Genomic DNA, 27,886 nt, shown 5'->3' on the forward strand with positions numbered 1-27,886 from the left:
TCGTGATTCCAAGCCCATCGCTGGACCGGGTTTTGACGATGATCATCGATTAATCAGTGGTCTTTACCCTTGATGAGGAATGAATCTTAGATTCTGAAAGAAGAAAGATGAATGATGTTTATAGATATAGACTCTAAGACTGGCGACGAACGCCATCTCAATTCGCCCCATGGCTGAAAGAATTCATAACATTTTTTAACCTTTTCAATAACATCTAAACCGTTTTTGTCTCTCCATCCCTCCCCTTCTTAGTACCAGAGTCAGACCAGCTAGTTACCGCCTTCGGAACAGCAGAACAAATTGGTTCATTAGTCTCTTACGGACACCAACCGACAAGACTAAAGCATATATATCCCACTAGATATTCAGCATCTCCAATTCCCGCTCCATCTCATTCCAATACATTTCACTTCACTGTCTCATCCATTGTGACATTCCCAGCCCGTATATATATCCCAACCCGTGCGACACAACTCATACGTCGTCACACTTGTCGTTCTTTACACACACCACATTACTTTACTGCTATAACTACTACCACTGTGCCTTCTTACGCTTTTCCCTATCCACGTACCTCTTCTGACATCACCAATACCAACACACGAACCAGCAAACATGTCCACCACTCAACGACTTCGAGACCCTACCCACCCCGCCTCCCTTTGTAAACTCTCCACTCATAACCCCACACTCGTGCACTCTCTGAAGAACAGAGTACGACCAGAGTTCTTCAGTAAGTCACATCGATGTTTCTCTTACTACCACCAAACTACCATACTAATCATGCTCTTACAGCTCACATCGCCGATAAAACCTCTGAGGTTATCAAGATCGCACCTGCTGAAGATGCCGATGTCAACATGCTCTCACCTCCTTCCACCCCTACCAAACAACAACAATACGTTGACCTAAACGGAAACCCAGTTGAGTGGTGGCAAGCGCCAAAAGGTGAAGAGGATGACTCGAACGCCGACCTCCCAGATCTCTCAGAGTTCATCAGAGGTTTGGTAGTTCAATCAAACGTTCAGATGCCTACTCTTTCAGTCACTCTCGTCTATCTTGAGCGACTCAAGGAGAAGCTCCCAACAGTCGCTACCGGTATGAAATGCACTCGACACCGAGTATTCCTCGCTGTTCTCATATGTGCCGCCAAATACCTCAACGACTCTTCTCCCAAGAACATGCACTGGCAAAAGTACGGAAAATTCTTCTCTCTCGCAGAAGTCAACTTGATGGAAAAGCAATTGCTCTACCTTCTCGACTACAATCTCCGAGTAGAAGAATCCGAGCTCATCGAACACCTTCGAGACTTCTGGAACCCCACCTCAGTCTCCATCGCTGCTCCTAAAGCTCTTCCCGTACCTACCATGGAAGTACGAATGCCATCTCCCCCTCTCACTCCTACCAACTTGCGAGTCAGTGTCAATATTCCTGGACCAAGCAAATCTACCTTTGTCCCTCCTACACCAGTCGAACAATCTCTTCCCTCATCTCAAGCAGCCGCCATTTCCTCGTGGTCTGCCAGAACAGCGGCGGCTCTTGTACGAAGTCGATCAGATGATGTATTCCAAGCATCACCTGCATCTCAAAGATCATCATCTTACGCCATGTCAACATCTTCATCATCAACACTCGCACCTTCACCTGCGGGCTACATGTACCTTGATGCACCAACACCAGCACTTGCTAGAAGAGACTCATGTGATTCAACTTCATCAGCATCGACGACACCTGGAGAAGCATGGGGAGCCAATTATGGATCATTGGCTGGTGCGATTGTTCACTCAACATCGAACGGACAAATGGCAGTTTCTAAGCCCGGACTTCCAAGAAAAGCTTCATACACAGCTAAACCTGGTTCCATCCTTATTGTCGACACTGCCATTGCCAGTCCTTCTTCTGTGACTACATCTCCTACAAGGGATCTATTCAAGAAGATAAGAGCTCCTACCTCTCTTAGATCAATTAGGAGACATGTTCAACTATAATGTTGTTTCTTTTTCACAAACTTTGGGCTCTTTTAGTATAATCTTCTCGATTCGTATTCAGTTGTAAAATCTTTAGCATACATGATCAATCTCATACCTCTGTCGCGTAGCATATCTATATATTCTTGTCTTATTGCAGTATTTAAAAATAGTAGTTAGTCAAGAATCTCAATCGAACGCTAGTCGTCACACCATATGTTGCATGAACTATAACATGAAAATACACTTTTCAATTTCCGCGACGCACCGAGAATACGATCGCAAGATGTATTGCACTCGTCCAAATTGAAGAAATATGATAGAAGCTTGTCCGCTGAAACTACCGAGACCCAGGATACGCAGCGCCGATACGAGTGGTGGGCTCCGAGTGAGACTGTAATTTGGCATCACCATTGAACTCGCGTGCACCCATCCATACAAGCATTGAGAAGTCCAGGTTCATCGTCACGATAGCATGACTTTTCCCGATCAGGATATCAGGTGTGGAGGGGGTTCCCCAGACCGGGACCGAAAGTGCCGGTTTGGCCGGTGGATAAAGGTGACAGTCCTTTTCATGTAGTGATATAACATAAACTCAACGCGATGGTATTCTGACTTGTTTCTAAAAAGCATTCTTGAAAGCGTAAAGAAGCGAGCGAGACCTTCTATCATTTCTTCTTTTGCTTCTATCTACATCTGGAAACTCAATTGAAGTAGAACAGCAAATAGTCGCTACTGTAGAAAACAGTCTTTCCTTGAAATATTGTCCACTTTCGACTCAACTAAACATCATCAGCGACTAGATCGAAAATTGGAAGAATCAGAATGTCTGGTACTATCTTAGGGAACGAATCAGAGACTAGACCATTATTGTCACCCAATGGACCGGCAGCTGATTTTTCTACTCATCCAAGACGTCAAGAATCGGAAAGTGAATCAAGTGAAAGTACGGTAACGAAAAAGCCCACAAAAATCACACCGTTACCTAAAGTTCAATTGTTCATAGCATGTTTCGTTAGAGTGACGGAACCGATTGCTTTTATGGCTTGTTTCCCTTTTATAAATCAAATGATATTGGAATTAGGAATAGTAGATGATCCGAAGAAGACTGGGTTTTATGCTGGTTTGGTGAGCCGAAACTCTTTTATAGTTTCCGTGTCATAACGAAGGAAGACGTATGTGCACGTGCTGATCTCGTAAGGATAGATCGAATCGGTTTTCGCTGTAGCAGAACTTCTGACTGTCTTTCAATGGGGTAAAGCAAGTGATCACTGGGGTAGAAAACCTGTCTTGCTCATTGTGAGTATCACGAATCAATCAAATTTTGCTATACGACGAAATACTAAGACGCTCGGCGGCCCTTGACAGGGATGTGCCGGTGCTACCATCTCCTCGGTGTTGTTTGGATTCTCCACTACTTTCCCAGCTATGGTCCTGACAAGAGCAATCAACGGTCTGGCTAATGGTAATGTCGCCGTACTGAAGAGTGTCATGTGAGTTGCATCTATTTTAGACCAATTTTAGCCGAAATTGATCTGTACAATTAGATCTGAACTTTCAGATGAAACCAATCAATCCATTGCATTCTCGTTCTTCCCCCTATCTATGGCGATAGGAACTATTCTCGCTTCTTCTATAGGAGGATACTTCCCTCATTTCGCCAATCGTTTCCCATCCGTCGGCGACGCATTCCCCGTCATTCGAAAATATCCATATATGTTACCATCTTTGGTAGCGGCCGTCTTTCCCTTTTCAAGTGGTATCGTAGCTTCGCTATTCATGAAAGAGACTTTACCTACTAAGAAAGTGGTCGTTCCAAAGAGAGTATCAACATATCGATCAATTAACGATGAAGACGACAGTGAAATGCAAGATACTGAAGAAGATGAGAACGATGGACCTGCAGTTGGATTCCGTGGATTATTAACACCAGATATCAATAAATTGATGGGATCATTTGGATTATTGCAATTACAAGGTATCTGTTTTGGTTGTTTATTACCTTTATTCTGTTTTACACCTACATCAGCAGGTGGATTAGGGTTCAATGAATCACAAATAGGTTTAGCAATGTCAATCAGAGGTTTCGCGACTATCATAGTTCAATTATTAGCGTTTCCTTTCCTTCAAAAAAGAGTAGGAACAGTTAGATTATATAAATTTTTGGTATTCTTGTTCATACCTGCTTTTGCTTTTTTACCAATCACAAATGTGTTCGCATTAAGAGGTCAATCATGGGCTGTTTGGACTGGTTTAGCGGTCAGTTTATCTACCTATAGTATCGGTAACATGGCTTTTGGTGAGTTATTCTTTCAGTCATATCGTGATGGGATAAAAGGCTGGAAATCGTACTGACAATTGATATTCAGCATGTAATTTGATTATGGTAAATGACGCCGCACCTAATCGGCAATCGCTAGGAGCTATCAATGGTGAGTACTTTTGCTTTCATCTCATCTGTCATACCGTGCCATCTTCTTTACAGAATCGTTAAGCTGATTTTCTTTTGTCGTTTCCAGGCCTCTCACAAGCCGTTTCGTCTCTCATGAGAGCTATCGGTCCAGGATCAGCTTCGGCCATATTCGCGTTATCAGTAGATCGTCAATTGATACATGGTCACCTGATCTGGATTTTACTGGTCGGTTTGTCGGTGATCAGTGTCGTTGCAGCTATGGTCTTGAAGAACGATTATAAGAAGAAGTAATTGGACCTAGCTTGATTGCGGCTTGATGCCTCTACAGTATATATATCTCCCGTACTTCTGAATCTGAATGATCTCACTCCTTGCCGAAAGTGATCCTTCTTTTACTCATACCTGCCAGTATATGCCCATACCCATCCCTGTGTATCATGCCAGTAGAATTGCAATACTGTAATCCGATGTATTATTATTCATTTTCGTACGCGACTACACACTATTTGACCCCGTCCAAATCGACGCGTCCATGGCCGTCCTCCACTTTCGGGAAGTCGACACCTCGCTAATATGTTTCAATCGCTGTCAAGAGCGCTGTTCGTGAACAGTGCAGACCTTGAAATCGAATAAAGTGTTATCTGGTAGTCAAAATGAACAGGTGAATGTCTTTTCTATGACACACATGGATTGAGCTAATCTCCCCTCCCTTCTTTTGCCAGGATACCAATCGTTTTAGTGAGCTTGCTATATATCTCCAGAGGATGAACGGCAGAGGTGCTAATTGATACACACGTCAAAGACTATAGATGAGATAGAGTAAGCTCCTTTACTTATGCTTTCTACGCAACAGCTGAGGAGCTGACTGTCGAGTTAGGTATCTCCTGGATCAGATTGTAAGTTTGGTTTGCACGGGTAGACATATATAAGCTAAGAATAATCTCTCAAGCCACCACCCGATAAAGACGAGGAGAAATTGGTGACTAAACTTAGAGAAAGCTTGAAACAGTCTTTGGTAGAGGTTAGAAAGAACGCTGAATGATGACAATCGATATAAGATATTTCATCCGTGCTGTAATTGGGACCATCGATACGATAAAGCACAAAATAGCCGGAATATACTGTATAAGCAATGTTCGTGATCTGAATTACCGATAAACCTTCAATTCACTTGACGTTTCCACCAAATATGGAGTACACAGACTAAACTAGCAGATCATTATCTATCGTCTCATGAAATCAAGGGGCCTACGACCCCTGTGCTTCTTCTCCTCGTTGATTACAGAATCGTACTAAACTGTCCGTTCGTCGATCTTTTCTTGAGTGACTGACGTGGGTTTGGTGTCGTGGTGGTCGTCTTTCTTGATGAAGGAGACCTTCTCTGCTCTTGTTGCCGGACGAACCACCGTTTTACCATCGGAAGTCTCTAGTGTACGTAAGATAGTTCTGCCTTTTATCAAAGGCGATTTCACTTCGTCTTTGGATAATCTACGAGGCGTAGGTAGATAGATGGGCCCGGTATTTCTGCGAATCTTGGTTGGAAACCCGACTGATGATGAAGACTGATTTTGACAACGCTTAAATTTCGATGACAAGGGAGGAAAGACAGGAGGTTCGATTCGAGATGTTGTGAGTGGACACACATAATTCACTGAGGTAACGGAAGGGATAGAAGTTTTGAAAGGATCGATGAATCTGATATCGTGCGTAGTTACTGTATTCTGAGGACGAGGCTTGGTACTGGGATCGATATGCGGCATGATTGGATCGAGGTTCAAGTGGAATTTAATGGTACTTGAGTTTGACAATAAGTAAATTCTTAATATAAGCAGACGGAATTTTCATGGCGATCACAGCGATTTTGATATCCTACCCGACTCGACTCGACGGATTTTCAGTCATCAACGTGCCCTCCTTTCTCGACACCAAAGTCCGAAGGACAATGGTTAGACTGGGGTGCGAAAGGATGTCTTCTTTATGTGGATCATTGACTCGAGTTCGACACGACATGGCATGGGGTAGCAGCAGGTGGCAGGTCAATGAGTATTTGAAGCAGACCACTTCGATGGTCAATGCTTGGCTGGAATTTCGATCATATATACATCGTTCCTAATATATTGACCTGTCTGATACCCTTACGACAAGTAACAGTTTCTCTCATCTTTCGATTCTGTCTCATCCCTCCTCTTCCTGTCTCCTCCTCTAGTCTCAACTTCCCCTACTCCTCCATCCTTTCCCTCCACATGATCCACTCCGCCTCCTCCAATCTTCCCCTTCCTCCCCCATCCTTCCATACTCCCCTGTCCGCACCCCGTATCCCCTCATCCATCGTCCACTTTTGCTCTTCGCCTTGTTCCCTCCGTCATCCGGTCGCTATATTCCTTCTCCCTCCACACCATCTCTCCTCTTTCCCTTCCTCTTTCCCCTTCTCGTCTCCCCTTTGCTTCCCCGCTGGCCCCTTGTCTACTTTCTCCCTTGATCTTCCTTACGACAGTCCTTCTTCGCTCCGCTTGCCATCTCCTTCGACAAACCCCCCCCCCTTCACCCCACCCCCATCTTTCCCATCCCGATCCCAAACCCTCTTCTACTCGCCTTACAAGTCTGGCGCTATCAACAATTCGTTGTGTCATGACGGTGTCATCTAGCTGGCCAATGGTCGCATCAAACTAGAAGCAATCAAGCTAGAATAATGAATATCGGAAAACGGATTGGTGACTGGAATGGGTCTCGCTGATTACTATGAAAAGACTGGGTAACCAAACAGGCGTGCTTATCATCTGCCAACAATCAAAGAAAATGACTAATCGCTTGGACTTTGACCTTGTGTACAATCAAATCAGATCCGCAACCGATCGAAGTGGCGGTATTGACCAGCTAAGATATTAAAAGAGTCACGACTGCATAGAAATGCTGCTATATTTTGTGTACGGACTATAGTGCTACATGAATTTAGAATTCAATTATTATAAATGTCCCAGTGACGATCCGACTGCCTGCCATCCTACATCCGTTCTTGATCCGTTTTCAAACAAATCTAACTTAATCGGCTTGGTAAAGACCCCAGGCGATGATGTAGTCGTTCAAAAGGGACAAGTTATAAGGGGTAACATATGGGTTTGAGTCGGTAAGAGCGATGAACATCGTACCGTTGACAACACCGTCATCTGTTGAATTAAAAACGACCCCTCCAGGTTGAGTGGTCATTCCAGAGTAGTTTCCAGTGATGTTGAAGTCGGTGTAGGTGGTGTTGAGTTGAGAAATCCATGCGACGTACTGTAATCACAATTGTGGCGTTAGAGCGTGATTTTACGGGATTATTTGAGACGCGCGGAACGAAAGTGCCACACTCACCTTTGGCATAGTAGCGTTCATGACATTTCCACCGACGGTAGAGTTGTAGAGACCGTCGTAAGAGATGTTACCCTTTGGTGCTTCCCATGTTATCTCAACAGTCTTGCCAGGGGCGGTGAGGGCGGTTCTGTTGTGGGAGATAGCGGCGTTGTATCCATCGACGAGGAGGTTGGCGTCGTTGGTGACGTTGAGAGCAGGGAAGATTGGCCACTCAATTCTTGGGTTCTCAGCAGGACAAGAGATCAAGTATGGTTGTAAAGAGGTCCAAGCCATCGCTTGAGAGATACCAGTTTCGAAGTATACTGGCATAGGGAAAGCTCCAGCGAGTTGTCTGAAGATCATTTGCTGTCTAGCTTCAGTGGTAATTGATTGTAATAACAATTGAGCGGAAGGTCTAGAATCCAAATGAGGTAAAAATCCATATACACCAGATTCTCCCCTACAAAATGCGGAGAAATATCATAATCAGTAAAAAATCCTAAAAAGGTCAAGAAATGAAGTCACAACTCACCATCGAGTTAATCGTTGACAGAAGTTGACAAAGTCTCGGACAGTGTAGAAGTCATAAGCATATGTACATTGCTTAGCGGGGGTTCTACCGTATGCGGAGAGAATGTTGGTGAGGAGGGTAGCATGGCCGACTTCCTAAAATTCAACCACGAATGTCAATACTGACCTCACACAAGCCATAGAAGCTATTACTTACTTGGTTGGCCATAAATTGGATCAAAGAGATTTCCTCAGCATTGATACCAGCAGCGGCGAAATCTGCCTCTGAGAAAGTTCGGACACCGTAGTTGAACAAATCAAGTTCGATCCATTCTTGGTTCAAGGCCAAGTTGAGAGATTGGAAGTCGACTAACAGTTCATCATATCAGTGACAGAACTTTTATCTGAGAACTAAAGCAGGAAGACTGGACTCACAATCAGACATGGTGTGATACACAGGGGCGGTATCATTGGCTCTGACATCTACGCCACCACTGGGGACAGGAGCGGGAGCGGCATTCGCCAAGGTAGCGATAGCAAGAGCAGCAGCGGCGGATGCTGAAAACTTCATTTTGGCTATTGTTGAAGTGAATCGATTGAAGAAGAAAAGAAGGAACGGCAAAAAATATGTTCAATCAATGGGTATATATACCTTTGTTCTGACTCATGCTGTCATTGTTCCTCACTCGATCTGTGGAAGACTTTCTTCACCACTCAGGTGAACATTCCGATATCGATTCCAGTAAAATCAAGCTACAGGCAATATGCATTGATATTTCGTGCGTCATAGGGTTTTCTTTTTTCAGAACATTATCAATCATGCGGGAAGAATTCCCTAAGGTACGTAGTCTATTTCTACCCCATTCTGAACAAATCCTCATGCAAAACTGCGCCTTTTGTTCCTCTTCAGTTTCACGGACGAAATACCACCGAGTTTGGCTGTTCATGAAGTCACGACCTAATCACCGGTGAATGCCAGTCGCCGTCTTTCCTATTTTTTTTTTGCTAACGAAAACAAACTGAATCGTTTCAGAAAATCGGCTACTCTAGCTCACTAGCGTCTGAATTACCATCATATGATTATCGAATGTCACATTTTACATATTGGGACAACGTCGGCAAAGCTAAAAGGGTGCAGAAAAATGCGCCTTTCCGAGAATACCGTGGCTCCTAACCAAATGAGGAATGCCTTTCCCATTTGAGTAGATAAAATTAGTACAATAATGATATATCGGATGACGTCGAAGGCGAATCACACCTGACGATCGGGAAGCAAGGAAGATATCTTGTACCGGATCGCTGGAATTATCAAGATCGAAGGGGGTGGTGGAGTTGGGGCTCCACTATCATATCGGTCTTGGGAGAAATGTGACAAAAGGAGAACGAAATCAAATGATATTTATTCCTTCCTCTTAAAATGTATGCCACTTTCGGAGAAACGATAGATAACTCCGTGATCTTTCATTTTCCCAGAGTTTTGGGCGTACTTCGGGATAAGTTATTGCCGAAAGCGGTTTTCCCTCAGCCAACCAGATCACTAGAATCCCAGCAGTAAGGAAGAGGAATGAGGGGAGAGAGCATCCGACGAGAAGGGGAAAGGAGAGAATCATAACATACTAACGATCAACATGGAGGGAGAGAAACAGTCTGTCGATGCAAGAGCATCAGTTGCCAAGGTCCCACAAACTCCCACACGCCAACGTCACTTCTTTTCTCCCCTCGTTTCTCTTATTCTGTTGATGTTCCTATTGGGAGAAAAGAGTTTCTGTCTCTGCGTTTGCAAGAGAGGTGTGATTCTTTAGTCAACATACATTCTTTAATCTTTTGATTTAAGCTACGTATTTTAGTCATCCCCTCCTTTTTTACCCTTAGGCGGTTTTCGTTTTTGTTTCCTTCCATCGCATCTCACAGCAGATCCCCCCTTCGTCCCTCACCAATACTTTTCTTATTCCCCCTTCGCCCTCCCCCTTTTTCCCATATTTTGTAACCATTCAGTTTAATTGGGCGAAATCCGGATCCAGCACATTTCCCCCCGGTCCTGACTCATCCCACGTCGACCTTACCTGACTCTGAACTACGAAGCCTTTGTGTCTCTCTGTCCTTATCGCTTTCGCTTTTTCACCCACCACACCCCTCATTCTTCATCTCGTTTCACACTGTGGAGAAAACTTCCCGCGTCAACCCAACAACACCCAACAAGTTTAGACTTTACCTTAGTCTTAGCCCCTTTACCCATAACATCATCTCACCCTCCACATCCCTCGGCTCTTTTTAGCTTTTCTTCCATCAAGAATAGAACAAGCAGAGGCGATCATCAAACACCGCCCAGACGCCAATCAACCGTCTTAGCGAAACTCACACCTGCAAGCCGATCAGATTGATTTGAGTTTCTCGATCACAGTCCTGCTCATCAGCTCTGGGCCCTTTATCCTTTCCCGACATCTTTATCTTGCCGGAAAGGAATCAAGGATAAACCCACGAAACACGAGTCAAGTTTTAGGTGAGTCAAAAAACTTTCTTCGTTGTTACGCCCTCTTCCCACTCCAACAACCTCGTGTCGTGGGTTCACCTTATCCTGCCTTTCCTGTCGATTCACTCGAAACCTTCCTTTACCCCCGCATCACTCCCCCTTACCATTCACAACAAGCCTTCTATCCGTTTTCCCTTCTGCAGCTGTTATCTAAGTTAGTCTTGCCGTCATCGCATCCATCGTGGGAAATCATCTCGTCTTCCGGTCTCATCGTTGCGCTCATGTCGTTTCTTCTCACGACTTGACATACATGTACCTCCTTTTGCCCTGTCGATCGTTCTACCATCCCCAATCCCTGACCCAGAAGTTAGATGCTTATGCAGAAAGATCACTCATCGCCTTCTTCTGCCTTTCGGTCCACTCTACCTACAGGTGGGTGGAACCAAACAATCTAATATCGGAAGCTTATCTACTTCACCTGTCCTCTGGCTGTCGCGTGTTCACCTTCGCCTTTAACTTTGACTATTTTTTTGACGACTGTCGATGCGTGACCACGGTGACAAAGTGACAACATGCTAACCTGTGTGCTGTCCTCTATCCTAATAACACTTTAATTTCGCACGTTCATCAACAACGTCATGTAAACGATGCCTCCCTTATCGCTTTGTCGCTTACCCCATGGTGTTGCTCGCTGTCATCGCCTGGGTCTTCTCTGTAGAAGGGCGATCGTCCGTCAATGCAGAGTCCGAGAATCTCTCATACATCGAACAGCCACAATTGGGCTAATGTGAGTATCATCAATGCCATTCCTTTCATCGGATTACCATCTGTCGGACCCTGTGTTGAGCGCAACTGTCTTCGAATACTGCTGATCAGCGTCTCTCTATCACTACACCTTCTTCAATGGCCGCCGTTCTAACCTTGCCCGAATACTTCCGTTGTCTATAATTCGCTTCATGCTGCGCAGCCAAACCTACCAAACATGTACTCCGGTTCTCATCAGAGGTCATCCTCAAATCCCCGGTCGTATGCCGCACCGGATGCGAGTGCTTTGAACGCGCGAAGAGACGATAGCGCTACTCAAGCAGTCTACGGAGCGGATGATGGGTACAGCGCCTATCAACATGCTGGATATGGCGGTGTGAGTAATGTCGGAGGATACGGAGGGTACAACAGTGGTATCAAGTGAGTGGATATCTGAAGATCAGGAAGAAATCTGCTGATCATATCATAATGAACTGTAGTCTTGGTGCATACGCTGCTGCTTCCTCATCACCGTCTGCTCCTTCCGGCTCTCGGAGGACGTCTGGCCCGAAAATGGCCACCCCTCCTCAAGCGTCGACTGCCAGCGCTGCTAATCCCTCTCCATCTTCACGATACTACCCTACATCTCAAATCCAGCAACCTGCTGATGCATCTGGCCATCACCAATCACCTTATCAGCCGTCGTCAGCTCCACCGCAAGCGCTGAGTCACCATCATTCTTCATTGCCCACTCAACCTCAGACGGCTCACCCTTATGCCAGCCAATATGCACATTATTATGATCAACAAGGTCAACATTCCAGTCAATGGGCCAACTATCCTTCCGCTTCAACCCATAGCTATGCCTCACAATCGTCAGCCCCAAGGAGCACCGCACAGTCTACCACCACTCCCACCATGCCTCACAGTGCAACTGTCGGGGAAGCACATCATCGATCATCGGGGAACAACAGTTCGTCGTCCTATGATTATCCAAGTGCAACTACCGCTTATCAATCATGGCCCACAAATGAGCAATCTCGCGGCTCATCTAGTCAACAACATCAACAGCAACAACAGCAACAGCAAGCTTGGCAACAACAGCAGCAACAGCAACAACAACAACAAGCACAGACCACATCTTCCCGTCAACCTCAAGCTCAAAGTAGTCAGTCTTCGATGATGCAACAAACCGGATGGCAAGGTTACGGTGGGCACCCTTCAATGTCACAAACAATGCCTCCTCATCACCTGGCGTCGAATCAATACGGATGGCAACCACAGTGGAACGGTCAACAATACGGCTATCCGCCTGCCCCGGCTGCTCATACCCAAAGCACGCATGCTCAAGTTCCTCATTCAGCGACTTCCGGCGCTCATTCAGCTGTACCTGCTCCAGCTCATTTTACCGGAAAGAAGCCTAAAAAGGAGAAGGTTCCAAAGCCTGAGAAGCAACCCAAACCACCCAAACAACCCAAACAAGACAAACATGACAAACATGCTGTACGTGAGCCAGTAGAGGAATACAAGGGTTTAGGTAAAAGACACGTTGAGTCTGGTCCTGAAGGAGAGATCGAAGAGAAAAAAGATGGTAAGAAGAAGAAAGGAAAGAAGGACGAGGAGAAACCGCCTCCCAAAGCGCCAGCCAAGTCCCACCTTCACCCACCTCGACAAGCTCAATCCGCTTGGCAGCTCTTCTTCACCGATGAGCTCAACAAAGCCAAAGCAGCCGCTGCTCAAGGCAATTCACCTGGAGGTACACCTCACCATGCTAAATTGAACGTCGCTCAAATCGCCAAAGACGCGGGTGTAGCCTATGCGACTCTCGACGAGGAACAGAAAAAGCTCTACGCCCAAAAAGTTCAGGAGAGCAAAGAACTACACGCCAAAGAACTCGCTGCTTGGCAAGCCACACTTACTCCTGAGGATATCAAAGCTGAAAATGCCTTTCGTGCTCAACAACGTAAAGAGGGTAAATCAAGGAAAGGTAATCTTAAAGATCCTAATGCACCAAAGAAACCTTTATCTGCGTATTTCTTGTTCCTCAAAGGTATTAGAGAAAACGATGATATCAGAGCGACGGTTTGGGGCGAAGAATCAGAAACTACCAAGCAGAGTGTCTTGGCTGCTGAGAAATGGAGGAGTCTGAGTGATGACGAGAAGAAAGTGAGTTGAGAAACCCTTTCTCTTCATGGAAACGTGCAGAACTGATGTTGAATACCTCAGCCGTACCTGCAACAAGCCGAACATGACAAGCAAGAGTATGAGGCTGCTCGTAAAGTCTATGAAGAGGAAGCTGCTGCTCGCGCTCGTGGAGAAGATGTACCTCGACGACCTCCTGTTGTACCCGAATCTTCCTCGCACCCGGCTCCTGCACCTACATCGCTACTAAAACACGAAATTGGTGATCATACCTCATCCGATTCTGTCAAGCCATCATCCCCAGCTGGCGACGCGGCGCCCTCTTCTGAACCAAACTTTACAGGGTTTGAAGCAGGAGACATTCCTGGATCAAGCGACAACACCCCTGCTCAGACTGCAGGTGATTTTGAGATCGACGACTTCAAGGGTTTCACTGATCCTTTACAGGATATTGATTTGGCTGGTCTCGAAGGAATCACAGCGGGTGGAGATGGCAACGAACCCCAATGGGATGAATTGCAGAAACTGATGGGAACAACAGATGATGGATTTGACAACTCGTCCGAAGAAAAACCAGCTCATTTTGGTGACACGGTCAAGAATGAGTTATCCGAAACTGCCGATATATCAGTAGCGCCTTCGATGGCGGAAGCTACAGCAGATTTCAGTGACAGTCAACGAATTGAAGCTATCCAAACCGAAGCTGAAGTACAAGATCTTGCTCGTCAAGCAGAAGGCACATCAGTCGTACCACGAACTCTGCCTCAAATGAATCAAGAAGGATCTGGTGTACCAACAGAAGAAGTTAGTGAATTACCTCCTGCTGGCATTTCGGTAGCGGATGATGTCTCGGTACCAACCGAAGTGGCCACGACAGTATCTAGTGGAGAAGGCGAACGAGATGTTCAATCTTTTGGAGACGGCTTGTCGTCTCTTCCTGCCGTGGACGGTGTGTGAAATCTTTACAAAAGGAAGAAACGATCTTGTTAAAGTAGTACATATTATCTTTGAATCAATCTTTACAATTATAATCTTTCTTTCTTCTTTCTGTTCCTGTCTCTGATTATGTCTTCCAGGTGTCGAGTTGTCTTAATTTATAGTATTTTTAGTATATCTTTCATATCTAATCAGGTTTTGGGGTTTTTCATTTTTCTACAGGGTTCTGAGAAATAAAATAAAGTATAGTAAAGGTTCGAAAGTAGCATAGACTATAAATATTCGGCAGGAAATGAATGTCTGCGAAGAAGTACCAATTCATCGATACCGTGCAAGAGTGATCACGTCAAACCGTTTCTTTGCTGCATGACCGCGACTTCTCATGATCGTGATCGATTATGACTTTACAAGATGGACTGACTGCATGATGGCGGTGACATGGAAAGATGAAACGGTAACTCGGGAGCTAGATTTTGAACATTTCAAAGTCATTCGGAGTCATGAATCCGAGACTTTCTCTCCTCTGCCACCTGTTAGTATCCGGAACCTCGATCCGTGCGATCGGCATAACCTTTGACCTTTTTCGGATTTGACCGTTTTAAGATTCATGAAAAAATTCCAATGTGAGGAGAAGGTAACAAGCTCACGTCCAAGCTCTCTAGCTCCGAGTTTCTAGCCCCCAGACCTCTAGTCGTTTCCCCGATTCTGGATTCTCGCGATCTGTCTCTGGAGACTCGAGACTTTTTGCGAACAGGAAGAGTAACGAGAAGATGTGAAAAGACGCGATTTGGCTTTTAATTTTGCATGTGACTCATTTGTCTTCCCTCTGGTACGAATTGATTTCGCTACCTGACCTTTTGCCTTTACCAGCCAGTACTCGTAGCATCGCATTACAAGTCAAACTACGTTTGTCCATAGCTCATTTTGTCTTATAATCTCTCCATTCCACCTTCCACCGACCTTTTAGAGAAAGGCCGGCATCCAATGAACCATAAACCAAATCAGCATTTCATATCTTCTCTGATTCCCCTATACACCTTTTACCCGTATTCAGACACTTAATCATGTCACCTATCGAGCAGCACCCTCGGTCAAACACGATAGGAGATCCAATACAGCTACAAGAACTCCAATGTGAATTGCCTGTCCTCAACGCCAATACTGTAGAAAGACCTCTAACAATGGCATCTTCCACTGCTACTCTTTGTGGTTTGACTGATTCGGAAGACGATAAAGCAAAGGAAAGTGATCCACTGGAAAACATACCTACAACTATTCCGGAACATCCTCCAAAACCTTCTCGTCAAAGGAGCTATACCACCACGAATGCTCAACCGGCTACCATCACGACCCCGTCCATCCAACGTAGTAACACCGCTACCAATCGCCAGAGGAGCTCAACCATTGTTCAACCTACTCGTAAAGTCTCTCAGCGCCGATACGATAACGATAGACCTCCTCCAATCCCTGCTCCTGGTGATGTTATCTCAGTGTTCGATCCGGCTTCCGCAGGAGGTGGAGGACCTTTAAAAAGAATCGAGACTGCCAGAAGTGAGAGATATGAACAAGAAAATAGGGAAAGGGCAGAGAGGGAAGCACAAGGTTTACCTCCTGAGGGAAATGGTATACTGCGTCGATTTAGATCACATTCAAATACTTCCAAAAGAAGACCCACTTTCGTAACACCTTTACCTTCACATCCAACTCATGACGAAGAAGATGGTGGACATTCAGATGAAATCCATACTTCAAATTATAGATTCAAGAAGCATCAACCAACTTTATCACCCACGCATTCGAGAAAATCTTCTTTTGTAAACACTCCAGCAACAACAAGTAATGACGATAATGAGAAAAGAGATGGTTATTTCCCTTCCGACCCTGAAGATACGGAAATGCAGGTTCAATTGAGTGACTTTGAAGATCATGTATATCCTGATGGCGGTTATGGTTGGGTCGTCTTGGTCTGCTGTGTGACTTTAGCTGGATGTACAATGGGGTAAGCAAGATTTTACTATTCTCGGGTTTGATGGGTGCAAGATGTGGACTAATGCGTTACCCTTAGATGGGGAATGAATTATGGTGTTTTCCAAGAGGTATGTACTTTATCTGCCGTGTGTGCATTTCGTAGCTGATCAGATTTTCGCTTGTCCAGTATTACTCCACAAATGTTTTTCCAGGTCAAAGTACCGCTCTCATCCTTTTACCTGGAGCGTTGAATGGCTTTGTAAGTAGCTTCTGTTATGTCATGCAGGGTCATTTCGCTGATGGCGAAGCTCTTTTACTTCATGTCAGTTCATGAATTGTTCAGCCTTTCTGTCAGGTAGAACAGGTGATCGATACGGGTTCAAAGTGAGTAAGGTCAGATTAGACGGTTCAGGATGTGATAAGGTCAAGCTAATTTGGCACTTACGTAGCGAGTACTGTTTGCATCTGCATTCATCTTCTGGCTGGGACTATTCTTAGCTTCATTCTCGACTAAATTGTGGCAGCTCATCCTGACTCAGGTATGTCAATCCGCCCCTATTAGCCGGTATGATTATGATCAACAGGCTCATTGGGTTTTCCGACTACGCTACATAGGGAATAATAGCTGGCTTCGGACAAGGTCTTGCAATGCCGCTTTTCATGTCATTACCTTCTCAATGGTTCTACAAGAAAAGGGGTTTGGCGAGTGGTATAGCCATTGGAGGAGCTGGTATTGGTGAGTTAAAACTATTCTAACGCTATTTGAAGAGATGTTTTCTGACATAAAACAATCCAAAATTCGTAGGAGGTGGTACAATCACTCTGGTAGCTAGACAATTGTTGACCACGGTCGGTCATAAGAAGACCCTGTTGTACGTCTCAATATTCACGGTGTAATAAGAGAGTATCAAAGCTGATATATGGGGACTGGTAGGATTCTCTCGTTCATCGAGCTCTTTTTCATGCTCATAGCTGTAGTTTTCATCCGTACTCGACCTACATCTCCCGAAGCAAGAAGTGGCAAGACTGCTCCTTGGGTGGATAAGGAGGTAGTGAAGACAGGTGCATTCTGGAGTATTTTCTTTGGAACTATAGTTGGAACTATAGGTTATGGGTGAGTTAAGCGTTACCTACTGTACCATCTCATTCTCCGAGACTGACACCCGTAAAATCGAAGAAGTAATATGCTTACGGAATGTTTGTCATCGTTAGGATGCCATTCAATATGCTGGCTCAATACGTTAAGGTGAAATTTCCTGAAATTGATCCGATCTTAATAGCTTTACCCGTTACACTCCTGGCATATATGGTATGTGTCGGAAGGGCATTAGTTGGATTCGTGGCAGATCGAATAGGTCCATTGAACACATACATTCTGGTGTTTTTCGTTTCTGGCATAATTCAACTTTGTCTTTGGCTTACTGCAACTAGCTTTGGAGCGGTTTTGGCTTTTGCTATTATATTCGGGTTGATCGCACCTGGATTTAGTGGAATTTTACCTCAAATTATCGTTCAATTATTCGGTCCTGCAAATTTAGCTACCAATGTGGGATTACTCTTACTTTCAGGAGCGTGAGTGATTTGATTCCCCATTCCACTGCAATGTAGCATTTTCGTCAGCCAATATGCAATATGCTAACTCAAACACAGTCCTGGTAACTTGATCAACGGTCCTATTGGAGGTGGCATTTACGACGCTACAGGAAAAACAACTTTCAAGTACACCATCATTTTTGGCGGTAGTATGCAGATCCTCGGTGGTCTCTTGGCTTCCTATGGTGAATATCCGCCTCTGTCTAGTGTAGTCCAGTGCCCAATGCTGATCACGCATGTTTCCTGTTAGCGAGGTACAAAACAAGTAAGAAATTCTTAGTCAAGGTCTAAGATCGCAAACCCGATCACATGATTTCCGGCCTCGAGAATGTACCAAGTACTCCAAGGACATTCATATTCTATCTACATATATAATAATCACATCAAAACATTAACCTACGTTAAATGCATGCTACACGTACAACATTGCAAACACTCCCTTTGCTTCTTTGGTAGCCGAAAGGGCCCTCATACTGTCAAGTAGACACATTCACAATTCAAATCCTCGCTGACGACGGTCTCTGGTTTAGCTTACAGCTCCAGCAAGCACAGATGCTCTATCAAGAAGGGGGTTCTGTCTCAAACATCATTGACCTCACTCAAAGCCACTTGGTCTGATCAAGACCTCCTGGCCGAACCTCGGCCATCCCAAGATTTGCAGAACTCATCCAGGTAACCTCAGTTTTTGAACATTTCCTCGTCTGCTGCATGCATTGAACAGTAACTTTGAGGGATTTTCCAGAGCTACATCGAGCTGATGGACCAACACTGATGCATGGCCGAGGTTGGGAAAGGTATATATACCATGAATATCGACAGTTTGAAGAAGGGGGGTCTTAATCTCAGAAGTACTGATCGTCATTCTAAATTACCGTTTTCAGCAATTTTTAACTTGAAATTGATCCCGTTTTCAAATAATCTCATTTCATGTATCGATATGCCATTCATCACTCGATTCATATCTAGTCAGCTCCGTACCCTCCCACCTGTACCTGACACATCGTTAGAGGGGAAGGTATATATCACCACTGGAGGAAATTCAGGTATGTGATTCAGGCTTTTCGTTGCAGCGGGATCCACTAACAGCAGAGAAAATAGGTATCGGATTGGAAGTGGCTAAACACCTAATTCAACGTGGCGCAAGTAAGGTAATCTTAGCTGTCCGAAACATCCAAAGTGGAGAGAAGGCAAAGCATGATATCCTTCATCATGTCAAAGCAGGATGCAAAAGTGAAGTCGAAGTATGGAAAGTGGATATGAATTCTTTCGAAAGTGTCAAAACATTTGCAGAAAAATGTGAAGGTTTAGATCGGTTAGATGGTGTGGCATTGAACGCTGGAATTTTGGCTCCTGACAAACTTGAGAAAACTCCAGATGGGCATGAAGCTACGTCAGTAACTGCAGTCTTTCCTATCCTACCCTCTCTCCAGCAATTCCGGGAAAACATCTACTGATGACCTCAGTATAGTATTCAAGTCAACGTTTTATCGCCCACATACCTTGCTCTGCTTCTCGCTCCGATTCTCGAAAAGAGCGCCTCTGTGACAGGTCAGAAAGGTAAAATTGTATTTACAGGTAGTGCCGTAGCAGAAGTCGCGACCACAAAGGGATTAGACATCGAACGACCACTCAAAGCCCTAGACAACGAAAACGTCTATGTAGTCGGTGATAGATACAACCAGAGCAAGGTAACTCACTTTCCTTGCTAAATTCTGTCGAGACGTGTCGAGTATCTTATGAGACTTGGGACAATTCTAGCTTGTCCTACATTCAATGGTCCGAAAAATCATCGCAAGATTTCCGGACATAGTTGTCACTGATGTCAATCCAGGTTTTGTTCATACTCAACTTTACAGAGGTGGTGGTCCTGCAGCTGCTATGGCTAAAAGAATAGGCCGTAAATCTGAAGAAGGAGCTCGAAACGTTACTTTTGCTCTCATCACTTTAGACCATTCCACTGATGTAAGTCTTTTCATTTGAGCCTTATCCCAAGAATCCATTATAGTATACAGACAGCTAAATAAACGTATGAAAAAAAGTGGTATCACGACTGTAAACCGAGTAAATTGTATGCGCCATGGTTAGTTTCCGGTGATGGAAGAACGTTTGGGAACAATTTGTGGAACGATTCTTTGCAAGAATATAGGAGGTTTTCAAATCGATTATAATTAAGCCAACAACGATCTCGTTCATCTCACAATACTGCGTCGAGACGCAGTACGGGTTTTATCAATGCATTTTAAAAAGAAGGTATCATTCGCATGACTGGCTTATCCTCCTTTTTTCAGCTTTTCAGCCATGTGTTGTGCGTTCTGTCCGCTTCTTGCTAAAGTGTTTTGTGCCAAAGATGGATCAGCAATTTCCCATCCTGGTCCAGCAGTGACCACATTCTGTTCTTTTTCCTTCGATTCGTCATTCGATTTCTCACCAAGTAACAGTTTCTTAACTTTCTCACTTGTGCTTTTATTCTTTCTTTTACTTTTGCCTTCTTCTTCTTCTCCGTCATCTTCTTCTTCTTTCTTCTTCTTGTGATTTTTATCCTTTTTCTCTTTGCTTGACTGCTTATCCTCTAAACCAATCAAAGGTAATTTCCTCTTTTGCAATTCTTTCTTCAAGATTTCCTTTTCAGATTCACGTTTAGCAACGAATTTCTTATATTCACTTGAGCCTTTTTTCTTTGCGCCATCGATTTCTTTCTTTCCTTCCGCTTTGATCCTCTTGATAGTCATCTCTGGTTTTTCTTCTTTCCTTTTACGCACTTCACGTTCTACCCAGCTTGGTAGTTTCTTCGAAGAGGCAGGATCAGAAGATCTCTGATTGACTGAGGAAGCCGGTTTCGATTCGTTATCGTATGCGTTACCCAGTATGGCCCCAAACAGAAGTACGAGAATGAATATAATGAGTGAAATCACGAGCAACGAAGGGATAAGTTTAGGTTTGTATTCAGTGTACATACTAGAGTAAACTTCTCGGAGAGCTGTCAGATGTCGAGAAGCTAGCGAGTGTACACCTTTTAGACCTAAGGAAACACGTCATTTGGATCGCTCTCATGATCGATTCTTGAGTGCTGAAGAAATACAACTAAATGGACTCACTGAAATTCGTGTCTACACCAGGTCTGGTGAAAGGCACTTTGATCCATTTTCTATTGCCGCCATCATAATGCCATTCCCAATCTGGATTTCTTCCATATCTGGAATTTCGTGTACCGCTCGCTGCGTGCGCTAGATTAATTTCGTTTCCTTCACCTGTCCAAGGCCAAATTCCTTCCAGACTCAAATTCACTTTACCCCCTTCCCTTATCCAAGTCCAAACTGCACCTCCGGCTTCTGGGTATACTCCTAGGCAGAGTACAACTACTCCAGCGATCGTGACAAAAGCCCCAGTGGCGAATGCGTCCGAAGTAGAAAACGGTAAATGAGACGTATCAGGTGGTCTGGCTCCTACCGAAAAAAGCAGTAATGGGATGGCAGGTAATAGAAAAAGAAGGATGAACGGTCCTGGCATGAGAGAAGGTGTAGGTGCGAATGGTGCTGAAGCGGCTATGTGAAGCGTTGGATTTACTGTTGGCTGTAGCATGGGAAGTGGAGGACCAGGGGGAGCTTGAGCATGGTATCGTGGCGGTGGGACATGATATGGGCGTTGAGGTGGATAAACCCCATGCTGGGGATGACCTCGCTGACCCGGATGACCTGGATAGCCTGGATGACCTTGCATGTCCCGTGCTTTTGATGTTTTACACCCAGTGTGCAGACATTTAGTGGAACTCGTTGGGCAAGAAAAGGGTCATTTCGCGCTCAATTTTCACTGCGATCGGACAAAGGAGATTCAAAGGATCATTAATGAAAAGAAACTTGACTGTAATCAATACATGGCCGAGAACACAATTATACAACTGGATGATTTAGGATATAAGGGAGACATTGTGCTGGGAATGCTTGTCAGATATATGCTATGGCGGTTCACGAACTGATTGATCTGATGTTGGGAAAAAGATTACTTGTTGAATACTTGCCATCTGCCAAAAAATAAAATAAAAAATCATCAGACAACACATTCGGCAACAAAGGAGATAACTAAGGTGAACTTACGCCTCGTTCAACGTTCCAAAGGCACCATTGGCTAACATTCGTTGTTCGACAGTGGTATTTTGCGAATTGAGCTGTATCACGATTGACACTTCAGCGAAGAGTCCTTCGACCTTATCTTGCATAAAGCAACACCAGTATTATCACTCACTTTATCAGGATGCAATCTAGCTATAACTTTCATGTATTTGATCTTGACTTGTTTCTCACTGATCAACTCGTGCATTCCAACTTTCAATCCTCCCTTGAGAATATCATCCCAGAGTACCGAACTAAGCGAAGCTATTAAAGCTCTCAGATTAGTTTCTTTACCATTCTTCCAGGTGTTCAATTTAGCTTCAATGGCATCTTTGAATTCGAGCCTTTGTTCATCTTCTACTTCCAAGGCTTTTGCAGCCGCTCTTAATTCCGATACTGCAGCTGATTTATCAACATCGGCAGGTTTTGAATTCGAAGCCACAGGTCTTGATCTCGGTTTTGGCTTTGGCGCAGTGAAAGAGGAGCTGGTAAATAGGTCGGAAGCCTTAACACCACGATCATCTCCTTCAAGCATCTTCTTAGATCTCCTAGCTCCTTCCGCAGCCAAGGTCCTAGTAGTACTAGCTCCAGAACTCAACATATTCATGTCTAAACCCATGATCTTTTCCCAATCATCTACAGCATTTTTCCACTTCTCTCCCATTTCCCACGCTTGAGCCCTCTTGGTCATAGCTTTGACCAATCCATCCGCAAGTTTGACTTCTTTGAAAATTTCAGGAGGTAGTGGAATCTCTTTCGAAGGATGATAAGTTGGGCCAATGAGGTCGATTACGATAGTGCAGTCCGCTGCTGCAGGAGCAGAGTCACCTAGTTTCAACCTTGCTGCAGCTCTGTTATTATACAAAGGAATGAGATGAAGATTTCCTTCAGGTAAGGATGATATAGCAGAAGTGTAAGAAGATTCAGCTTCTGCGAATTGCCCAAGTCTGAAATATTCGTTACCCTTTGCCTTGTGCGAAGCTGAAGTTTGAAGCTGTTGGTTTGTCGCGGGGACGAGTTGTCGGGATGGTAAAGGCTTCACTGGAGCAGGCGAATGTGTTGGAGCAGGAGAAGATTTTTTCAAATGTCGGGCGGGTGATATGTATCTTGGCGCTTCATCGGCAAAAAGAAGGTCTGCTTTCTCCTTCGATGACTTATATGCAGATGTTGAGGAGCCATTGGTACTTCGACCATTTGATGACGAAGAGCTGGGGACAGGTTGTCTTCTAGATGGTCCAGCATTATTTGAAGGTCTATCTCTAGCTTGATTATGCCCGAGATCATCGTCATCTCTAAATCCACTTTTTTCTTTTCCGCCTATATCATCTTTCCATTCATCATCCAGATTCTCCGTCATCCATTTGGGTCGACCATCTTTTACAGGTTTTCCACCTTCTCCTGTAGCAGTCGCACTAGCAGCTGCAGCGGCGTTTGCCTCCATGACTTTTCTCTGTTCTTCGTAGACTTTCAGAGCTTTCTCTTTACTACTATTCCAAAAGCTGGTGGCTTTATTGAACATATTAGTTCCAAGTTCTGAAGCTTGAGCGAGAATCTTTTCAGCTTGTTCCTGAGCCGATTCTTCTTGTTGACGATCTTCAGCAGAACGAGCTTTAACAGATTCTCTCGAAGGTCCTTGACGACGCCGTCTACGACGTTCACGTTCTTCTTCTTCCCTTCTTTGTCTTTCACGTTCCACAAAATCCTCATCATTTTCGTCGTCATCCACAAACTCGTTTCTCTGTTGAGATGTGATTCTTGCGCCTGAATCGGGACGAGAATTTTGTCCACCCAAGAGAATTTCGAGAGCGGCTTGTACATCTAATCCTGTTGAAGTCTGATCCAGAGCTTGTCGAGCTTGTCCGGGTGAAAATCCCATTTCGACTATTTGACCTACTATGTGAGGTGGAGGAGACATCGCTCGTATAGCAGATCGTGTAGGTTGTTTATCCACTCGAGATGGACCAGGCTGAGGAATCAATCAAATCAGTCACACGAGCTAGATTTTGGGAAAAACAGTAACTCGCCTCAATGCTTACAGGATTACGAGCATCTACAGGTCTACCTAAGTCACCAAGAATGTCATCCTCATCCATATCCAGGACGTGTTTATTCCCTGTTCCACCATTACGTTTGGGTTGAGGTTGAGGTTGAGGTTGAGTCATAGAAGCGGATAAAGCGTCAAAATCGAATGGATCAGCTGGAGGTGCGGAATTGATGTTGCTCTGCGGTAGCCTCTTTGAGCTACTTGGAGCATCAAGCAGATCATCTGAATTGTCATGCTTATCCCAGAACGAACCAGACGAAGAAGATGATTTGGAAGGTCCAGAAGTTGGTGTATTGGACCCAAACCTGTTTGAAGATGGAGGCCGAAGTGGACTTTTACTTCTGTTGGATACAGGAGCAGGTTTGAGGAAATCATCGAAATCATCTTGTGGTTTGTTTTTGACGGGAGCGATCGGCTGATTGCTACTACTAGCTACACCGCTGGTACCACCCAAGTTATCCCAAAATTCACCTTCCGCTTCGAATTTCTTCCGTTCTTCCTCATCTTTACGCTTCTTTTCGTCTTCCAGAGCTTTCTGTCTCTCTGCCATACTCATATTATTGTTCACAGTAGAAGTTTTTGCAGGCATGGATAGTAACGATGAGAACGCGTCTAGACCTGATCCGGATCCTGCGCCTTGAGATAGTATTGGAGAGGAAGACTGTTGGGGAGTAGCACTTCTTGAGAGTGGTTTAATGTTATGGGCTGCAAAGATTCTGGGTCCATTGTTGGGCTGAACTGAGGGATGAGAAGGTGTTGAGGATCGCAAAGGGGTGGAAGAGTAATAGTTCGGTGTAGCAGGTCCAGAAGCTGTGAGTGGTTTGGAGATAGATAGGAAGTCAAAAGGCGTGTTGACATTTGAAGTAGGGGAAGGGGCTTTGACTGGATTCGATTTAGGCGGTGAAGACCAATTCAGGTCGACCAGATCGTCCATCGTGAATAGTTGTCACCAAGTGCAGACCTGGACTCATGTATATGAAATAAGAAAGTATGTAAAACGAATCATTTGATGTTGTCGGTACGCTTTCTTCGTGAGTGAATGCTGTAATCAACGCTTGGATCGCCATGTGGCTTATGGAGACGCGTGACGGTGACAACCGCACGCCGAGTGATGACGAACATAAGCTTATCATCACCGTCAAGGGCAATGCATATGACAACATGGAGAGATGGAGAGCAACACAGCGGTAACGTATTCATAGCAGATCAAACGATGTTGGAAGACACGTTTATACACATCCATCTGTTCTCCGTGACGTTCCAATGGGACCCTCTGGGGATACTTAATTTTACCTGTTCGCATCGTCAAAGAATATCACGCTATACGAAATCACGAGTTAGCGATGCTTGCTTGAAAACCTAAAGAAAGTGTGACTTACGTGCAAGTAACGTCGTCCCTCATCTCTCTGGTCACTTCACCAGTCATACTTAACAATTCAGCCATATTCTTCCTGTTCGCTCCAGCCAAAGAATTCCTGATCAGATGAGTAGCCGCATTTGAGTCTCCTTCATAGGCCCATGATGCACCTGTAGGTTGAGGTAACTCTTGCACAGGGTAAGGACGTTCCTCTGTGGGTTGAACAAGAGGGAATAGCTTTGGTAGTTGAGTTTTAGGTATATCTGGATGAGTAGAATGTGATAGATAAGAAGCTAGCAGTAGAACCGATTCTTCCGAAGTTAAACGATCCCACACTGTTGCATTTTCCAAAAAGCCTATTAGCTAATCAACGTTCATATATGAGAAACCAGAATTATGACTACTTACGACCATCAGTTGCCATGATGACAAATTTCAACTTATCCCCTTTATCATTGGTTAATTTCCTATATGTCACCTCTGGTTTCGCCGAAACATATGGGGGAGTAAAATTCCATGGTCTTACAGGACGAGGCTTGACATTTTCTTCTTTGTAAGCTTTAGCAATTCTACATTCAGTGATACAAGTGTGAGCTTGTTGACCGGGTATGTACATGGTGCGAATAGTGACCTACGCATTTCCTTGTTCAGTAGGCCACTTGTAAACGGCATCGCCCATCGCTCGAGTAGGTTGTAGTCCACCTTGCACTCTACCGTTCTTTATCACAGTATCGCGCTCCGAGTGAGGATGCTCTTTTCGCACTCTAGATGTCATCATATCGAAAGGTAAAATCAGCCGTAGATTCTTGGGTATATGTGTTTCTTGGAGATGGGAAGCGATTTTACCTTTCGACTTCTTTTAGGTTTTCACCCATCTGATCCTCAGTCAGAGCATCACATCTCCATTTTCCATCAGCAGTTTGCCAACCTGCAACAGCTCTACAATCTCCTACCAACGCCACGTACAAATCTTGATTCTCGGAATCAACAAGTGTCGTCATTGCGCATGCTCCAGCTGTGGCAGGTTGAGATAGAGCAACTAGAGTTTCTCGAGGCGTTGGTTTATCAGATGATACGAGGTTGGCGCTAGAAGCTGATCTCATTTCATTGAGAAGTCTGATGGGTGACTGACAGATGTGATCATCTAGTTGTGTAAATCTGTTACAATGCCATATGAGCTTCTCCCCCTTCTCATTTCATTCCTTATCATCATTCAAAAGGATCTCGCCTACAAACTGACTTACGCATATTGCAATGTTTTCGTAACATTCTCAGGCTTCCACGCAGATTCGGCCTTCCCACTGTAAAACCAAGATGTCGGATTCAGCTTCTCTGTCCAATACTTCCATCCAGTAGATTCAGCTGGAGGTAGAAATCCAGCTTGTAATCCAGCCAAAGAGATCGCTATAACAGGGTTCAAAGTTTCCTTCAATAGTCTGGAAGTAGCATCTCCAGCATGACCATCGATAATGGAGAATAACAAGAGGTCTTTCTTTCCTTCATCTGATTGTATATCTGACCCATCGTTTGCGTTTGAAGATGTAGACTTCCTTGGAATGAGATTTGATGCGAATCGATCTTCACAAGGTTCATTTGAACCAACCCAATTTGTATCCCATCTAATTACAGGATTACCTTTCCTGCCTACATCCTTTTCACCACTCTCATTTTCTTTCAGTATCCTTTCCACTTCCTTTTCGGATTTACGATTGAATTCGTATGATCGCACACCCCTTGAACCTCGTATCCTTATATCAAACTTCTCTCCGTAGATAGCGTTCAAACTTCCATCTTCAGTAGCAGGGGATGTCGGAGACGTCTCATATCGATATACGAGATATGCAGATGTTAATAAAGCAACAGAGAGGAAAGCTGTCGTTCTGAGATTAGGTGATGAGGGGTTTGGTGACGTGCTGTACGATCGAACAGCATTCACGGATTGGACGGGTCGGATTGACCGAGAGATCAATTCAGGTCGGATTAATGTTGATCGGGAGAGTAATCGAGATGACATGGCGTAGCAAGGAATGTGATGAATGCAAGTAGTAAGATCACAGGCGTCGCGTTCAGTTTACCCAGCTTGCTGATTCTTGCTGGCCGGCTCTACCTTTTATGCTATTCAAATGGAATGCAACGATGTTGAAACATGACACGATATCAGAGAGCCAGGATTTACGCCGCGTAAACAATTACAATTCATCGTCAATTGTCATCACCGAAGAGAAAATAATTAAATAACCGTGTTCGAGGATCATTCGTGTCTTTTCTCATCCCATTTGTTCTCGTCAAACTGTATCAACAACGTC

At 44.5% G+C, this 27,886-nt stretch overlaps 10 protein-coding genes across 10 annotated transcripts; 5 read left to right on the forward strand and 5 right to left on the reverse strand.

Moving 5' to 3' along the window:
* Positions 1 to 615: 615 nt before the first annotated feature.
* On the forward strand, positions 616 to 1,988 carry IL334_000205 (uncharacterized protein; the record flags this gene model as incomplete). Its single annotated transcript, XM_062931989.1, has 2 exons — positions 616 to 733; positions 796 to 1,988. 2 exons carry the CDS (start codon positions 616 to 618, stop codon positions 1,986 to 1,988), a joined length of 1,311 nt encoding a protein of 436 aa, XP_062788040.1.
* Positions 1,989 to 2,792: 804 nt separating this feature from the next.
* IL334_000206 (uncharacterized protein) lies at positions 2,793 to 4,671 on the forward strand (the record flags this gene model as incomplete). Its single annotated transcript, XM_062931990.1, has 6 exons — positions 2,793 to 3,095; positions 3,174 to 3,266; positions 3,336 to 3,460; positions 3,515 to 4,266; positions 4,337 to 4,399; positions 4,487 to 4,671. The coding sequence occupies 6 exons, from the start codon at positions 2,793 to 2,795 to the stop codon at positions 4,669 to 4,671; spliced, it is 1,521 nt and encodes a 506-aa protein (XP_062788041.1).
* A 1,001-nt stretch (positions 4,672 to 5,672) lies between these two features.
* IL334_000207 (uncharacterized protein) lies at positions 5,673 to 6,140 on the reverse strand (the record flags this gene model as incomplete). Its single annotated transcript, XM_062931991.1, has 1 exon — positions 5,673 to 6,140. One exon carries the CDS (start codon positions 6,138 to 6,140, stop codon positions 5,673 to 5,675), a length of 468 nt encoding a protein of 155 aa, XP_062788042.1.
* Positions 6,141 to 7,419: 1,279 nt separating this feature from the next.
* On the reverse strand, positions 7,420 to 8,791 carry IL334_000208 (uncharacterized protein; the record flags this gene model as incomplete). Its single annotated transcript, XM_062931992.1, has 5 exons — positions 7,420 to 7,653; positions 7,732 to 8,170; positions 8,243 to 8,376; positions 8,438 to 8,589; positions 8,656 to 8,791. The coding sequence occupies 5 exons, from the start codon at positions 8,789 to 8,791 to the stop codon at positions 7,420 to 7,422; spliced, it is 1,095 nt and encodes a 364-aa protein (XP_062788043.1).
* Positions 8,792 to 11,672: 2,881 nt separating this feature from the next.
* Positions 11,673 to 14,533, forward strand: IL334_000209 (uncharacterized protein; the record flags this gene model as incomplete). The annotated part of the gene is made up of 3 exons (XM_062931993.1): positions 11,673 to 11,875; positions 11,935 to 13,600; positions 13,661 to 14,533. The coding sequence occupies 3 exons, from the start codon at positions 11,673 to 11,675 to the stop codon at positions 14,531 to 14,533; spliced, it is 2,742 nt and encodes a 913-aa protein (XP_062788044.1).
* Positions 14,534 to 15,576: 1,043 nt separating this feature from the next.
* Positions 15,577 to 18,364, forward strand: IL334_000210 (uncharacterized protein; the record flags this gene model as incomplete). Its single annotated transcript, XM_062931994.1, has 11 exons — positions 15,577 to 16,511; positions 16,578 to 16,608; positions 16,668 to 16,739; positions 16,808 to 16,864; positions 16,930 to 17,019; positions 17,096 to 17,216; positions 17,286 to 17,352; positions 17,415 to 17,594; positions 17,693 to 18,052; positions 18,131 to 18,258; positions 18,324 to 18,364. 11 exons carry the CDS (start codon positions 15,577 to 15,579, stop codon positions 18,362 to 18,364), a joined length of 2,082 nt encoding a protein of 693 aa, XP_062788045.1.
* Positions 18,365 to 19,010: 646 nt separating this feature from the next.
* On the forward strand, positions 19,011 to 20,241 carry IL334_000211 (uncharacterized protein; the record flags this gene model as incomplete). The annotated part of the gene is made up of 5 exons (XM_062931995.1): positions 19,011 to 19,116; positions 19,163 to 19,463; positions 19,542 to 19,761; positions 19,832 to 20,035; positions 20,113 to 20,241. The coding sequence occupies 5 exons, from the start codon at positions 19,011 to 19,013 to the stop codon at positions 20,239 to 20,241; spliced, it is 960 nt and encodes a 319-aa protein (XP_062788046.1).
* A 102-nt stretch (positions 20,242 to 20,343) lies between these two features.
* On the reverse strand, positions 20,344 to 21,790 carry IL334_000212 (uncharacterized protein; the record flags this gene model as incomplete). Its single annotated transcript, XM_062931996.1, has 2 exons — positions 20,344 to 21,092; positions 21,169 to 21,790. 2 exons carry the CDS (start codon positions 21,788 to 21,790, stop codon positions 20,344 to 20,346), a joined length of 1,371 nt encoding a protein of 456 aa, XP_062788047.1.
* A 279-nt stretch (positions 21,791 to 22,069) lies between these two features.
* IL334_000213 (uncharacterized protein) lies at positions 22,070 to 25,157 on the reverse strand (the record flags this gene model as incomplete). Its single annotated transcript, XM_062931997.1, has 4 exons — positions 22,070 to 22,091; positions 22,165 to 22,235; positions 22,313 to 24,145; positions 24,204 to 25,157. The coding sequence occupies 4 exons, from the start codon at positions 25,155 to 25,157 to the stop codon at positions 22,070 to 22,072; spliced, it is 2,880 nt and encodes a 959-aa protein (XP_062788048.1).
* A 355-nt stretch (positions 25,158 to 25,512) lies between these two features.
* Positions 25,513 to 27,594, reverse strand: IL334_000214 (uncharacterized protein; the record flags this gene model as incomplete). The annotated part of the gene is made up of 6 exons (XM_062931998.1): positions 25,513 to 25,543; positions 25,603 to 25,915; positions 25,989 to 26,149; positions 26,216 to 26,344; positions 26,427 to 26,738; positions 26,825 to 27,594. The coding sequence occupies 6 exons, from the start codon at positions 27,592 to 27,594 to the stop codon at positions 25,513 to 25,515; spliced, it is 1,716 nt and encodes a 571-aa protein (XP_062788049.1).
* Positions 27,595 to 27,886: the final 292 nt, after the last annotated feature.

This window comes from Kwoniella shivajii, chromosome 1 (assembly GCF_035658355.1).
Source record: "Kwoniella shivajii chromosome 1, complete sequence".
In the NCBI taxonomy this organism is placed as follows: Eukaryota; Fungi; Basidiomycota; class Tremellomycetes; order Tremellales; family Cryptococcaceae; genus Kwoniella; species Kwoniella shivajii.